Source organism: Gorilla gorilla, chromosome 15, assembly GCF_029281585.2.
Source record: "Gorilla gorilla gorilla isolate KB3781 chromosome 15, NHGRI_mGorGor1-v2.1_pri, whole genome shotgun sequence".
NCBI lineage: Eukaryota > Metazoa > Chordata > Mammalia > Primates > Hominidae > Gorilla > Gorilla gorilla.
In genome coordinates, this window is record NC_073239.2 from 93,077,519 (window position 1) to 93,092,667 (window position 15,149).

At 38.1% G+C, this 15,149-nt stretch overlaps 1 protein-coding gene across 1 annotated transcript in view; it reads left to right on the forward strand.

Annotated features, from left to right (window-relative positions):
* Positions 1-13,254, forward strand: part of GPATCH2L (G-patch domain containing 2 like) — a 77,294-nt gene extending 64,040 nt beyond the window's left edge. Inside the window, exon 10 of the mRNA XM_063698047.1 lies at positions 13,102-13,254. Within this exon, the coding sequence (XP_063554117.1) occupies positions 13,102-13,130 (29 nt within the window). The 3' untranslated portion in view covers positions 13,131-13,254. The remainder of the gene's footprint in view (positions 1-13,101) is intronic.
* The last annotated feature ends 1,895 nt before the right edge of the window (positions 13,255-15,149 follow it).

Below are 15,149 nucleotides of genomic sequence, written 5' to 3' on the forward strand. Positions count from 1 at the left end.
TGAACAAGAGCAGCCCAAGGAAAACCTTTTAAGAGAGCACTTGGTAGGAGGAGGGCTAGTCCCACTACATATTAAAACATAAAACACAACTCTGAAAGTGTGGTATAGGTGCATGCATAGATTAATGGAATGATATAGAAAATTCTGAAACAGGCCCAATTGCATATGAAAGTTCAGGATACAATAAAGGTGGTGCCCTAAGTCAGTGGGGGAAAAGATGGATTATAAAAATGAATGGTGTTGAGATAACTGGATATAGTTATATAGCTACATATAAATATATAGCTATACAGGAAAAAGTGGATCTGTTTCTCACACTATGCCAGGATAATTTTCAAACTGATGAGAGATTTAATTGTACAATTTAAACTATACAACTACTGGAAAAAAAAAAGATGAATTCCTCTGTGACAGGGGTCAGCAAGCCACATAGCCTGTAGGCCAAATCTGACTGACCCAAGGCCTAGTTTTGGACTGCTGCAAGCTAAGAATGGTGTTTTGTTTTGTTTTTTCTTCCACCTTTAAAGTGTTCAATAACAAAAGAGGAGACCATGGAACAGAGACTTTATGTGGTCGCAAACTCTAAAATATTTGCTATCCAAACTTTTATTTAAAAAAGACTGTGGACCCATGCTTTGTAACCTGGGTTAGCTATTGCATAATAATGCCACTGAACTCAGCTGGGGCACCTCTGCTCTAAGTGTCCCTCATCTCCTTGGACCAGTACAAAAATATACCCCACTCCTTTGGTAGAAGGGAATGTAAATCCACATGGCAAAGGATGGGGATATAGAGAACGGAAAGTTTTGGGACCAATAATGTACTCTTCCACACTAAATACTACTAAAAATTTAGATGCAATAAGAGATATATTTGACTGTTGAAAAAAAAACCTTGCATGCGTATACACAGTAAGCAAACTAAAATACAAGTGATAACCCAGAAACATGGTTGCAACTTACATCACAGATTAAAGGCTAATACTCCTAATTTATAAATAACATAAAAATAGAGAATTTCCTGTAGACCACTGTAGAAGAGATATGAGCAGACAGTTGACAGAAAAAATGCAAATGTCTCTCAAACGTGAAAAGATGCTCAACTTTCCATATAGTCGACTGATTTTCACAGCAACCTAATGAGTAGATACTCTTATCATCCCCATTTAAGAGACAAAGAAACTGAGTCATAAAGATGTGAAGTATTATGCTTGAACACAAAAAGCTAAGAAGTAATGATGCCAGGATTTGAACCCAGTCAGACTGGCTCTAGATGAAAGACTAATTTACCATGGCTAAATGAGGCTATTTCAGGAATGCAAGGATCATTTAATATTAGGAATAGCTGGGTGTTTCCTTAATGTGATAAAATATATTTATCTCAACCCAAAGCCTGCGTCATGCTTAATTGAGAATACCAGAAGCTATTTCATTGAAGTCAGGAACAAGAAAAAGATGTCCACTAATTATCACTATTATTTAAAAATGTTCTGTAAGACTTAGGCGAAACAATTAAGTGAAAGAAAAAGATACAGAAATTAGAAGAGAAGAGAAAATTATAATTTTCAGATGATACTGAGTTTTTTACTTAGAAACTAAAGAAGACTAACCAGACCTTACAAAATAAGAATTTAATAAATTAATTTTCAGAAATCAATAGCTTTTATAGATACAATGCCTAATTTCAAGCTCTAAGGGAAGAAAAGACCCATGTTGTAATAGCACAAAACATAAATGATAACATAGGAATAAACACAAGAAATATTATTTGTAGAAAATGTTAAAATGATAATGAGAGATGAAACAAGACCCAAACAAACAGGAAGATACACCATGTTCTCTCATAGAAATACGCAGCATCATAAAGATATCACTTCTCTCAATTTACAAATCTAATGTGATCTTCAATACAAATACCAATAGAATTGAAAAAAATTATATAAATTAATTCTAAAGTTCATATTAAAAAAATAGCGATAGAGGGAGACTACTAGATATTAAAATTTATACATCTACAGCAATTAAAACAGTAGTAATAATTTGTGAGTAGTCATACAGATGAGTGGAACAGAACAGTTCAAAAATAGATCTAAATACGAGAATTGAGAATATGATAAAGATGGCTTTTCAATCAGTGGAAAAAAGATTAGTCAGCAAATGGGGTGGGAACTACTAGGTAGGGCTCTGGTGAAAAAAATTAAGTTGGATCTATGCTTCACCTCTTATACCAGGACAAATTACAGACAGTCTAAAGATTTAAACATTAAAAAAAATACTTTTTCTAAAAGTACAAAAAAAAAAAAGGAAAGTTATTTTATAACCTAAGACTGGGGGAGGCCTTTCTAAATATGACACAAAACCCAGAAACCATAAAAGAAAAGATTGCTGGATTAGACTTCACAGAGAGAAAACATTTCATCATGGCAGTAGCACCATAAGCAAATGCAAATGAGAACTTGGGCAAGAAATGTGTAACTCTGCCAAGATGAGGGCCTAAGTTATCTAAAATAGAAAGAGTCCCTATCAATAAAAAGGAAAACACATTAGCAATCCAGTATAAAAATGGGCAAAGGAGAGTAACAGAGACATTTAATAGAAGAGAAAATACAAATGACTTTGAAGTGCATGAAAATGCTTAATAATAGAAGTTTTTCACCTACCAAAAATAATAAAGTTTGTTAACACACTATAATGGCAAGTGTGTAGTTAAATAGATGCTCTCATACATTGTATAAACTAATGCAAAGTATAAAGAGTTGGCGGTATCTTATTAAAATTACAAAGGTTCATCACATTTTTAAACCCAGCAATCCTAGGAATTTGTCCTACAGATACAATTGTATCTATACATGTGAAATAACGTATGTCAACATAAAAGTGTATAGAAAGATGAATCTCTAAGTAAAAAGGTTTTATTGGGGAATAATACACAAGATGTGGGATTGCAATCCAGGTCATACATACAGACAGACCCAGGTGTCCTCCAGTATGTCCAGAGAAAAGGAAAAGGTTAGGGTTTTACTGGGGAAAGAGGAGGTTATACAAGTCGTTCTGAAAGAAAGTCATTGGTGGGGTTAGTGTCTTTTGGGAGCTGGCAAGTGCTGATTTGTGAGTGGTGGCAGTTATTGGGTGAAATTTGTGATCTTAAAATTGTGTTTTGTTCGATTGGCCTTGCATATGAGTCAATGTGTCAGGCAAGTGTTCTTAGAAAAGTGATTAGCTGCCCTGCTGTCCTTGTGTGACTTAAGTTGGTAAGCTTTGATTCGTTTCTGTTATCAGGCAAATCGTGCATGAAATCCTCCTTTCATAGCCTTCCCTGGCTCCATGTTGTCAGGGTTTGACACAAGTGACTTCATTTTGAATCTGACAACTTTTGCATGAGCAAGACTAACCATTAGAATTCACCAGAGGTTAGTCAGCTTCAGTCCTCACACAAGGAAGGCAATTACACAAGGCTTTAATACCAGGAGGTTGGTCATTTGAGGTCATCTTAAAGAGGCTGCCTAACACATGGGTAAATATTTTAAAAATCTAACTATATCTGGCTTTCAAGAGGCATACTTTGAGTGTTAAGAGAAAGATTGAAAGTAAAAGGATGGTAAAAAACACACCAACCAAAAAAAGGCTGATATAGCTATACAAATATCAGTTGAGATAAATGTAAGTCAAGAAGCATTACTAAGGACACAGAGGAACATTTCATAGAGATAAAAAGATAAATCTACCAGAAAGATATAGTTTGTATTTTAATGCAACTAATAATATAGCTTCAAAATATAGAAAACAAAATTACAGACCTAGAAGTACCTGATAGTACAAGTAGTCATTAATAATATGGATGATTACAATAAAATGAATAATAAATTTAACCTAATTGATGTCCATAGAATACTATAACCAGCAGTGTCAGAAGAGGTATTCTTTCCAAGCACCCATTGAATTTTTACCAGAATTTATCATATGCTGGTCTTTAAAGTAAGTCCCAACAAATTCCAAAGGGTAAATCACCTAAAATATGTTCTCTGACCAAAGTGAAATTACTCTAAAAATCAATTTTTTAAAAACCCCATCAGAGCCTGAAATATTTAGAAATTAAACATTACAATTCTAAATTATTGATAGTTCAAAAATAAATTACAGTAGATGTTAGACAATATTTTGAACTATATGGCAATTTTTAAATGACATCAAAACTTGCATAAAAAAGGCTAAAAGTCGGTCTAAGTACGCATCTCAAAAAGTAGAAAAAGGATAGCAACAAACCCAGAGATTGGTTCTCTGAAAAGACTAATAATATTGATAAACCTCTAGCAAGACTGGTTTAAAAAAAAAAAAAGTCAAAAAAATGACAACATAAGCCCCAGGCTGGGATAAAATGTTTGCAAAAGACACATCTGATAAAGGACTGTTATCCAAACTGTAAAAAGAACTTTTAAAACTCAGCAATAAGAAAAAAAAAAAAAGCCCTAAATTAAAAAGTGGACAAAAGATCTGAACAGACACCTCACCAAAGAAGATATACAGATGGAAAATAAGGATATGAAAAGATGCTCATCAGAATAAAATAATAATAGGATGCCATGACATACCTATTACAATGGTGATTTTCCAAAACACTGACAACACCAAATGCTGATGAGCATGTGGAGCAACAGGAACGCTAATGGGAATTAGCTAATGGGCATGAAAAATGGCACAGCTATGATGAAAGACAGTTTGGCAGTTTCTTGCAAAACTAAGCATGCTCTTACCATACAATCTAGCAATGATGCTTCCTGGTGTTTATCCAAATGAGCTGAAAACTATGTCCACAGAAAGACTGCACACAGATGTTTATAGCAGATTTATTTGTAATTGCCCAAGATGTCTTTCAGCAGGTAAATGGATAAACAATCTGGTACACGCAGACAATGGAATATTATTTAACTCTAAAAAGAAATGATCTATCCAGCCATGAAAAGACATAGAGGAAATTTAAATGCATATTGCTAAGTGAAAGAAGCCAATCTGAAAAGGCTACCTACAGTATGATTTCATCTATATGAACAGGCAAAATTATGGGGACAGTAAAAAGATGAATTGTTGCCAAGGGTTAGGCAGGAAGGAGAGATGAATAGGCAGAGCACAGAAGATTTTTAGGGCAGTGAAAATACTCTGTATGATACTACAATAATGGATAAATGCCATTATACATTTATCAAAACCCATAGAATGTATAACACTAATAGTGAACATTAGTATATCAACTATGGACTTTGGATGATAAAGATGTGTAACTGTGTTATGATAATGTGTTGATTGTAACAAATATATCGCTCTGGTGAGGAAGGCTGTGCATGTGTGGGGGAAGAAGGTATATGGGAATTCTCTGTACTTCTGCTCAATTTAGCTGTGAATCCAAAACTACTCTAAATTCTATTTTAAAAATAGAAAAAAAGGCACAGATTACCAATATAAAACCCCAGAAAAAGCCTGGGATTTTTTAAAACCCCAAACCTTCGTATTCTAAGAATGTAATATGAAGAACTTTCTGTCAGCAAATCAGAAAATCCACATGAAATGGAATTTCTAGGAAAATACAATTTACCAGCTCAAGAGTAAATAGAAGGCTGGGCATGGTGGCTCGTGCCTGTAATCCTAGTTCTTTGGGAGGCCAGGGTGGATGGATCATTTAAGTCCAGGAGTTCAAGACCAGCCTGGCCAACATGTAAAACCCCATCTCTACTAAAAATACAAATAATTAGCTGAGCGTGGTGGTGTGCACCTGTAATCCCAGCTACTCAGGAGGCTGAGGTGGGAGAATCACCTGAGCCAGGGAGGTCGAGGCTGCAATGAGCTGAGATGCTGCCACTGCACTCCAGCCTGGACAACCGGAGTGAGACCCTGTAACAACAACAAACCCAAAAGAATAAATAGAAAATTTGAATTGTTTATATCTGTTTAAGAAGTTGAATCTGGGCTGGGCACAGTGGCCCACGCCTGTAATCCCAGCACTTTGGGAGACTGAGGCAGGTGGATCACTTAAGGTCAGGAGCTCAAGACCAGCCTGGCCAACATGGTGAGACCCCATCTCTACTAAAATACAAAAATTAGCTGGTCGTGGTGGCATGCTCCTGTAATCCTAGCTACTCAGGAGGCTGAGGCATGAGAATCGCTTGAACCTAGGAGGTGAAGATTGCAGTGAGCCGAGATCGCACCACTGCACTCCAGCCTGGGCAACAGAGTGAGACTGTGTTCCAAAAAAAAAAAAAAAAAAAGAAAAAAAAGTTGAATCTGTATAACTTTCCCACAAATCCCCAGTCCAGATTTTTTTCTTCACCAGCAAATTCTTTTAAACATTTAAAGAATTGACACTAGTCTTATACAAACTGTTTGAAATAATACAAAAAGAAAAATAATTCCCAATTCACTTTGAGGCTACCATAATTTTAATACCAAAGGGTGGCAGGTTCATTACAAGAAAGGAAAATTATAGGCCACTATATCTAATGAACATACTTATAAATATCTTAAAATATTAGAAAGTAAAGTTCAGTGAATTATTTATTTTAGGAATGCAAGATTTTGGCTTAACATCACAAAATCAGCGTTTTCAACCCATTCAACTGGATTTATTTTCAACAAACTATCTGGGACAACTGGATATCCACATGCGAAATAATGAAGTTGGATCCCTCTTTATACAATATGCAAAATTAACTCAAAACATATCAAAGACCTAGCGTAAGGGCTAAAACTAGAAAACATTTAGAAGAAAACAAATGCATAAATCTTCATGACCTTGGATGAGGTAATGGTTTATTAGATATGACACCACATGTGCAAGCAACTGAAGAAAAAATAGATAAATAAGACTTTATCAAAATTTTAAATTTTTTGCTTCAAAAAGACACTGTCAAGAAGATGAAACGATGACCACAGAATGGGAGAAAATATTTGCAAATCATATATTGGATAAGGGTCTGATATCCAGAATATATAAAGAACTCTTATGACTCAACAGCCAAAAGGCAAACCATCCAATTTAAAAATGGGCAAAAAGACTGGAGTAAGCATTTCTCCAGAGAAGATGTAGGCATGGCCAACAAGCTCATGAAAAGATGCTCAACATCATTAGTCACTGAAGAAATACTGAAACTACAAGATGCCACTTTACACCCATTCCTAGACAGTTAAAAACTTATGTACCCCCAAAAGCTTGTACACAAATGTTCATTATAGCCTTATTTACAATAAACTAAAAGTGAAAACCACCCAAGTACCTATCAACTGATGAATGGTAAACAAAATGTGGTATATCTGTGCAATAAAACATCATTCTGCCATGAAAAGACTGAAGTACTGATTCATGTGGCAACATGGATTAACTTTGAGAATATTATGCTAATTGAAAAACACCAGACAGAAAAGGCCATATTCCACTTACATGAAATGTTCAGAATAGGCAAATCTATAGAGACAGATATTGCAGACAGGCAGTAGATTAGTAGCTGCCAATGGGAAAAGGGGAATGGGGAAGGACTGCTAGTAGGTATGAGGTTTCTTTCTGGAGTGATGAAAATGTTCCAGAGTTATATGGTAATCGTTGCACAACTTTGTGAATATACTAAAAACCACTGAATTGTACTGTTTAAAATGATGACTTTCAAGATATATGAATTATGTTTCCATTTAAATATTAGTGTATTTCACTACATTAGCATCGTAAGGCAGAAAAAATATCTCAATAGAATGATGCAGAAAAAGCATTTGATAAAATCAAATGCTTATTCATAGTAAACACTTAACATACTAGGAATAGAAGGAAACATCTTTAAATTGGTAAAGATCAGTAAAAATCTTACAGGAAATATCATAGTTAATAGTGAAATATTAAAAGCTTTCACCTTGAGATTAGGAATATTTCCTAATACTATTTCTATTAAACATTGTACTAGAGATCTTAACCATTGCAATAAGGCAAGGAAAAGAAGTTACAGACTGCAAAGCATATGATTGTTTATGTAGAACATCCAAAAGAATCTATGGTCAATTAAATTTATTAGAAATAAGTAAATTTAGCAAGGCTACTGGATTCACATTTACTCTACAAAAATCAATGATTTTTTATATATCTGCAATATTCGGTTCAAAAATGAAATTTAAAAATATTTACAATAGCATCGAAGACATAAACTGAGAATAAATCTAATGAAAGATGAGAAAAAATCTTTACATGGAAAGCATTACAGAGGAAAAATAAAGAAGGTCTAAATAAATGGAGAGATCTGCTGTGTTCATGAATTGAAAGCCTCAATATTGTAAAGATGTCAGTTATTTTCCAACTGGTCTACAGAGTTAATGCAATTCCAGTCAAAATCACAGCAGATTTCTTGGGGGAAATTAAGCTGATTCTGAAACATGGAAACATTAGAGACCAAGAATAGAGAAGAGAGTGTTTAAAGAACACAGCTGGAAGACACACTGCTAGCTATCAAGACTTCTTATAAAGTTACAGTAATTAATACCATGTGGTATTGGTGCAAGAATAAACAAATAAAACAGTGAAACAGAACAGAGTCTAGAAGCTGATCCACACACATAGTCACTTAACTAAGGACAAAGGTAATGATGTAGTGCAGCAAGGAATGGATGACCCGTTCAATATATGGTGCTGACTCAGTTGGATATTCACAGGTAATATACATCTTGATCCCTATTTCCACAACTTGAAAAAAACCAAGTCCATATAGATAGCATAATAAAGATGAAAGTGTAAAAAAGTAAATATTATGGTTAAAAAAAGGAAAGTGTCTTCATTTACTTGAAGTAGGTAAAGATTTAAAAAATAAAATATCAAAAGCACAACCTAGAAAGAGAAAGAAAATGATTACTATAATTATTGGATTATATTAAAGTTGAAATGTTCTATTTATCAAAAGACCCCATTAGTAAAAAAGCAAGCCACAAAATAGGAGATTATACCTGCAACACAAATATTTGACAAAGGACTTGCATTCAGAATCTATTTTAAAAAGTATTACAAATCAATGAAAACAAACAGATGATCCAATGAAATTATGGGCAAATGACTTGAAGAAAACATCACAAAAGAGAATATCTGAATGGCCAATAGATACATCAAAAAGTGCTTAAACATCATTAGTCATCCATGAAATGCAAATTAAAACCCAGTGCGATATTACTACATACTCAACAGAAGGTCTAAAATTAGAAAGATAACACCAACTACTAAGTAAGGATACGGAGCAACGAACACTCTCATAAACTACTGTCAGGGAGTAAATTCGTACAACCACTTTAGAAAGTTATTTGACAATGTTTATTAAAGCTGAACATACACAAACCCAGTCTACCAGAAATTCCACTCTAAAGTACAAACCCCATAGAAACATACATACACATACATATATGCATCAAAACATATGTACATAACAGTACTACATATAACAGTGAAAACTGGAAATGATACCAACACCCATCAACAGGGTAATGAATTCATAAGTTGTGTTATATTCATAGAATAGAACACTGTACAGAAATGAGGATTAACAAACTATGCAGCAACACGTATGAATCTCAGAATTACAGCGTTGAGCAAAAGAAGTCAAAGATGAGAATGCATTGTATGATTCCATTTATATAGGGTTGAGAAGAAGCAAAACTGAACTTTGCTTTTACAAATCAGGATTGTGCTTGCTGTAGATGTGAGTAGTAACTGGAGGGAGAAAAAGGGCCTGTGAAAACTGTGGTCCTGTTCTATGTCTTTGTTTAGAGGATGTGTTCTTGCTATATCCTGAATGTGTCCCTCCAAAATGTATGTGTTGGAAACTTCATCCCCAATGCCACAGTGTTGGGAGGTGGGACCTAATTGGAGGTGTTTAGGTCATGAAGGCTTGTGAATGAATTAATGACGCTATAAAAAGGGCTCGTGGGCGTGGGTTCACCCCCTTCCACCATCCGCTGTGTGAGGATGCAGCAAGAAGGTTCTCATCAGATTCTGATGCCTTGACCTTGGACTTCCCAGCCTCCAGAACTGTGAAAAGTAAATCTCTCTTCTTTGTAAACGACCCAGTCTCAGGTGTTCTGTTATAGCAGCACAAAATAAACTAAGAGAGTTCTGTTTGTAAAAGAGAGTGTACACGGAGCTGTACACTTATGATTGCGCATTTTTCTGGAAGTGTATTGTATTTAATAAAACAAGGTAAATGAAAGCCCAAAAAAGTGTGTGAGCATGGAGAGGTGTTTCTGAGTGTAAGGGGATGTCTGAGAGCTGAGCGGAGGGCATGTGCAGTTCCAGCTCCGCTTTAAGCCCAGGGCCTCAGCAGGAAGTATTGCACAGGGTGCCTCCCTCCTGGACTGTCTGAGAGCTCCAGCCCTCCTGCAATTTGGGGATCCTTGAGGGCCCATGGCATTTTCTTTTCGAATAGGCTGTCAGGCCATGTATATTCACCACGTTGTTTGAAAAGAAACTTCCACAGCATCAGATACACTGGGATTCTGACCCTGAGTCTTCTGGCCGGCATCTGTTCTGATTAGGATACTCACCCTCCTACACGATATCACTGGTGTGGTGTTTCTCCCTCTTCTCCTAACCTCAAAAGGCCTGAGCCCCTGACTGGCCAGTGTGGAGTGGAGGAAAGACCCCAGGCTGCAGGGAAATGAGATCAGTGGAGTACCAGAGTCCAGGGGGGAGGGACTCAGGCAGGAATGATTGTGACCAGCCAATGGGGTAGAACCCAAAGTATGAAGTTGATTCCTTGTGGAGAGACGAATCCAGGGGTGTGCAGAAGCACTGTGTAGGATGTTTGCAACCCACAGCTTCAGTGGCAGCATCCTTGCAGGTCATTTGTGAATTGCGTAACACGAAATGAATCATGCTCCTGTGAAGACGTATGCTTTTCGTTTAAGATATTAAACAGTAGCTCCTGTGAGTAACACAGATATAATCCTATACATATATGAATGCATTGGATAAACTACTACTTACAAGAACTCCAGTAGGATTGATATCCACACTGCATAGGTATGTAAAACATGAGTTGCCCAATTCCCCCAACAGGCAGAAAACAGACTCCTTGGCTCAGCCCCGTGAGTCGCACCACAGGAACCCTACGTAGAATCAGAGTTGGAAAAGCCCGTTGCAGGTCACCTGGTCCAGCCTCTCCCAGGCAGAGGGCTCAGTCCCTGATTCCTGTCCTCAGGGAGCAAGGAAAGCAGGGAAAACCATCTACTCACTTCTCCCAGCGCAACTCCTATGTGAAAGGGAAATAGCAGTGGACAACCTGGAGCTTTCCAGAAGCAACACTGCGAAATAAACTAACACAGTTTCTGGATCTGTGTGGCTACAGCACTGATGAGGTTAAATGCTAACAAGACGCCTTGTCTGGAACCAAAGGGTGAGCATAGCTTTAGGTATCTGGATATTATTGTTTCGCATCGCCATTTAAAAGATAATAAAGTGGTATTGTTTCCTCTTTACCCTGAAACCCCAGAAGGAACAAAAATTCCCCTTTCTGTTACATACAAGATTCATAAGAGTTTTGTTTTGAATGTTGGATTCCTTTGGGGGAAGGGGGAACATAAATACTTGGTGTTTGATGTGTGTGTGTGTGTGTGTGCGTGTGTGCGCGTGTGTGTGTGCACGTGCACGCGTGTGTGTGTGTACACAAAGAGGTTGCTTTCTCCCTCTCACCTCCCTGCATTACAAGTCTTTACCTCTTGCTCTGAACTTGTAACTTTCCGCATTGTGCCAGGGGGCAGGCAGTTTCTAGGTTGTCGGTTTTCCAAGGTCATCCTTTGAGATTAGCGTTCTGTGGGTTGCATCTGTAATAAGTCAGACAAGGGTTTCTTCAGCTGACTTAGTAGGCTCTTCCCCTCTGATCTGAAACTGCTTAGGAAGTCTCAGCACAGCCCGTAGACTGTTTCGTTGCTATAAATTCCTAAAAGAAAACAAAAGCAGAGTTTCATCATTTTTGGTGCCCACTCCTCATCTGTCTCCTCCCTCCGTGTCCTTTGGTGACTGTGAAAGGATGTGACAGTGTCTGGTGGAGTTGGTGGAGAGAGAAACAGTGGCCTGTGGGTTGGAGCTCAGAGAAAGAGGTTATCCTAGGATGAAATATCAAACCATATCACATTGATTTTCCCTTTGGGGGGCCTGGATATCACATCCTTCCATTTCCCTCTAGTCCCTAACCGCCATCGACAGGGAAGCATTAACAGGGAATAATCAATGATGCTGTGTCCTGAAAATAAGAGGCTTGTCATGTCTCTCCATTTGGTGGAATGGATGTGGGACCAGGGGTCATGTGGCCGCTTCCATCTGTCTCCTGACAGAGGCACTGACTCAGGCATGCTTTCCATCCACAGGGCTGCAGCCCACAGCCAGGTGACTGCAAGCTCTCCATGGGCATGAAGAAAAACAAGACTTCAATTTCTTTGAACCCCTGTGTCAGGAGCTAGGCTGACTATGAAATATAGCAGCTTAGGAGTGGCGTGAGTGAACTTTAATTTCTGAGTTTTGTAAAGGATTGATATTCCCTCATATGCTACATGCTGCTCTTGCTGTCAAACCAGGCCATGCATTCACTGTTTCATGATAGAATAAGAAATTCAGAATTGACAGGGACTAAACTCTGTGGCCCAGTCCCATTCCTCATCTGATGTGTGAGTTCACTATAACTTTGCTGGTAAACCCAGCAATGATTGTCTGAACATCACTGCTGGCTCCTATAATTGCTCATGTTTGTCAGAAAGCTCAACTCTTAGAAAGTGTTTTCTTGTACTTTACCAAAATCTATTTTCTGGTGTTTTTCTCACATTAGTCCCTCCACATGTTAATATGGGCCCTGGAAGCAGAGGCTCGTTCTCCCGAGAAGCTGCCCTCTACGCTATGGGCCCTGCGTAAGTGTCAATAAGGTGGCTCACTTGCCTTATTTCCAGCAATAACCCTGATTTTCTTTGGAGAATCTGCCCTCCTCCACTCTCATGTCATGAGGTTTAATGACATCTCTCTCCCTCCTTTCTCCAAGCTCGATGGGTAGGCATAATTTCTAAAGGTATGCAGTGGGACTCACTGTCCTGAACTTTCAATCTTGATTAGGTGGTAGAAGGACAGCCCCCCTGCCCTGAGACAACACTCGGAGGCCTGTATTCCAGCGAGAGTGCCCTGACAAGACAGCTCTGGCCACCCTTGCCTGGCTCCTCCACCTTTCCGTCAGTTTCGTGAGTTCTCCAGCCTTTTCCCAGGTAAGTCCAGTTTCCCTTCAATGTATGAGAGTTACAGTCTATTGCCTATAGCAATATCATTCTCAATATAAAACAAAGTGCAGGTTTCAATAGTAACCAGGCTCTGAGGCTGGCCTGCCTTGACTCATGTTAGCCTCACTGACACAGCTCTCTGGGTTTCCTGGTGGGCACCTCATTCTTCCACCATCCATTAAGGGACAGCCTAGCCTTGGGCCTGACACAGAAGGGAAGTAAGAAGCCCTTTGCTGAAACACAGATGGACCACATCCAAGAGTCTAATATGGCAAAGACAGAAGTGATGTCAATTGGATGTAGCATGTGTGTGTTGTAAATGAACCCATGCAGCATCACCGTGATCACCATTTTGTTTTCTAGGTGCTCAGAGGTTATTTAGGATCTGAGACTCTTGCTTGGGGGTGATAAATAGCTCCTGTATTTGCAGAATGAATTCTCGGTGGGACCTTTGGTGAGTCTAACTTGGGCCTCAGCTTCCTCAACTGTAGAATAGATGGAATAATTTTATCCATCCCACTGATCATACCTGCGAGCCTCTGGGTGGGGCCTTACTTGTGGTCACATTGATCCTCTCATTTGGCCCAACCGTACTTGTTTGTTGGGAAGAACAAACAAGAATTTGTGTAAAAATACTTAATAAAATGCAATGCATTATGTCTAGGATGTAGTTTGTTATAAGAGCACCAATCCTCATCTTCTAAAATCTTCTGTTCTCTTGGTTGCCTCCAAGATCATTGACAGTTTACCAGTCCCATTTGCAAGGGTTATCAACATCTGGAAAGCAATTCTTCGAGGTAATCAACTTTAATTCATTAGCGTGGCGAGAGAACAGGTGCACTTTTTATCATCTCTCCACTTGGAGCTTTAATTCCCTCTTACCAACATTTGTATTACCCATTTCATGGTAAAAGACTTTATTTGACAGAAGTGACAAGTAAATTAGGGGTGGAGGGCTTCTGCCTTCTTTCTGATAATCATTACTGATCCTAAATAGTGGCCTGTGCCATGTTTTTTTATACTTGCCCTAAACTTAACTTTAAAAAGCAGGCGCCATTTGTGATGCCCTGGGCTCTTTTTGCAAGTCTCAACTCATTGCTGGCTTCAGCCTTCTGACACTCTTTAACCAAAAGTCAGCTTATTTATTCATTCACATTCCATTCTGCCAATAACAGAAGCCCATGAGAATAGAGGCAATATTTAGGAAAGTGTTTTGTGCATAGTATCAACTCAAGACCCCCTTGCCTCCCTCAAGGAACGAAGCCCTCACTGTTGGTACTGACCGGGGAGTGATTCAAAGGGTTTGCCAGGCTGAAGCCCGTTATAGACTCACATCATCCGTCATCACGACCCTCTCTTTCCTAGTGCTGCCTGTCGCCCTGTTCAGGGCTTCATGTGACCTTCTCTGTAGGTCCTCACTTTGTTTCTTCTTCCCATCCTTTATATTTGTCCTTCCCCCTTTTTAGTGGTGCCCATCAGAGTTCCTTCTGCAGCTGCCTAGATTTCCTTACATTCCATCTCTCTTTCTTTCCTTTTGGTGACATTTTTAGTGACAGAGCCAGATTTGAGGTTTTGAGGAGTTTCTAGTCATGAACCATCTTCCTTTATGCTATGGAATCACCTGTAGTATGGCTGAAATTAGAAACTAAAACACACACACACACACACACACACACACACACACACACACACACTCTTCTGGTTATCAAACTAAGCTACACATATTAGCGTATTGTAGACCATTTGAAAAATATACGGAAGTAGAAAATGCAAAAATAAAATCATATAATATTACCACTCCCAAACAGCTACTCATTGTCATTTTTTAAATAATTTCTGTGGATGTTATTCTACATGTATTTTGAATTCTACATGTATATAGTAATTATA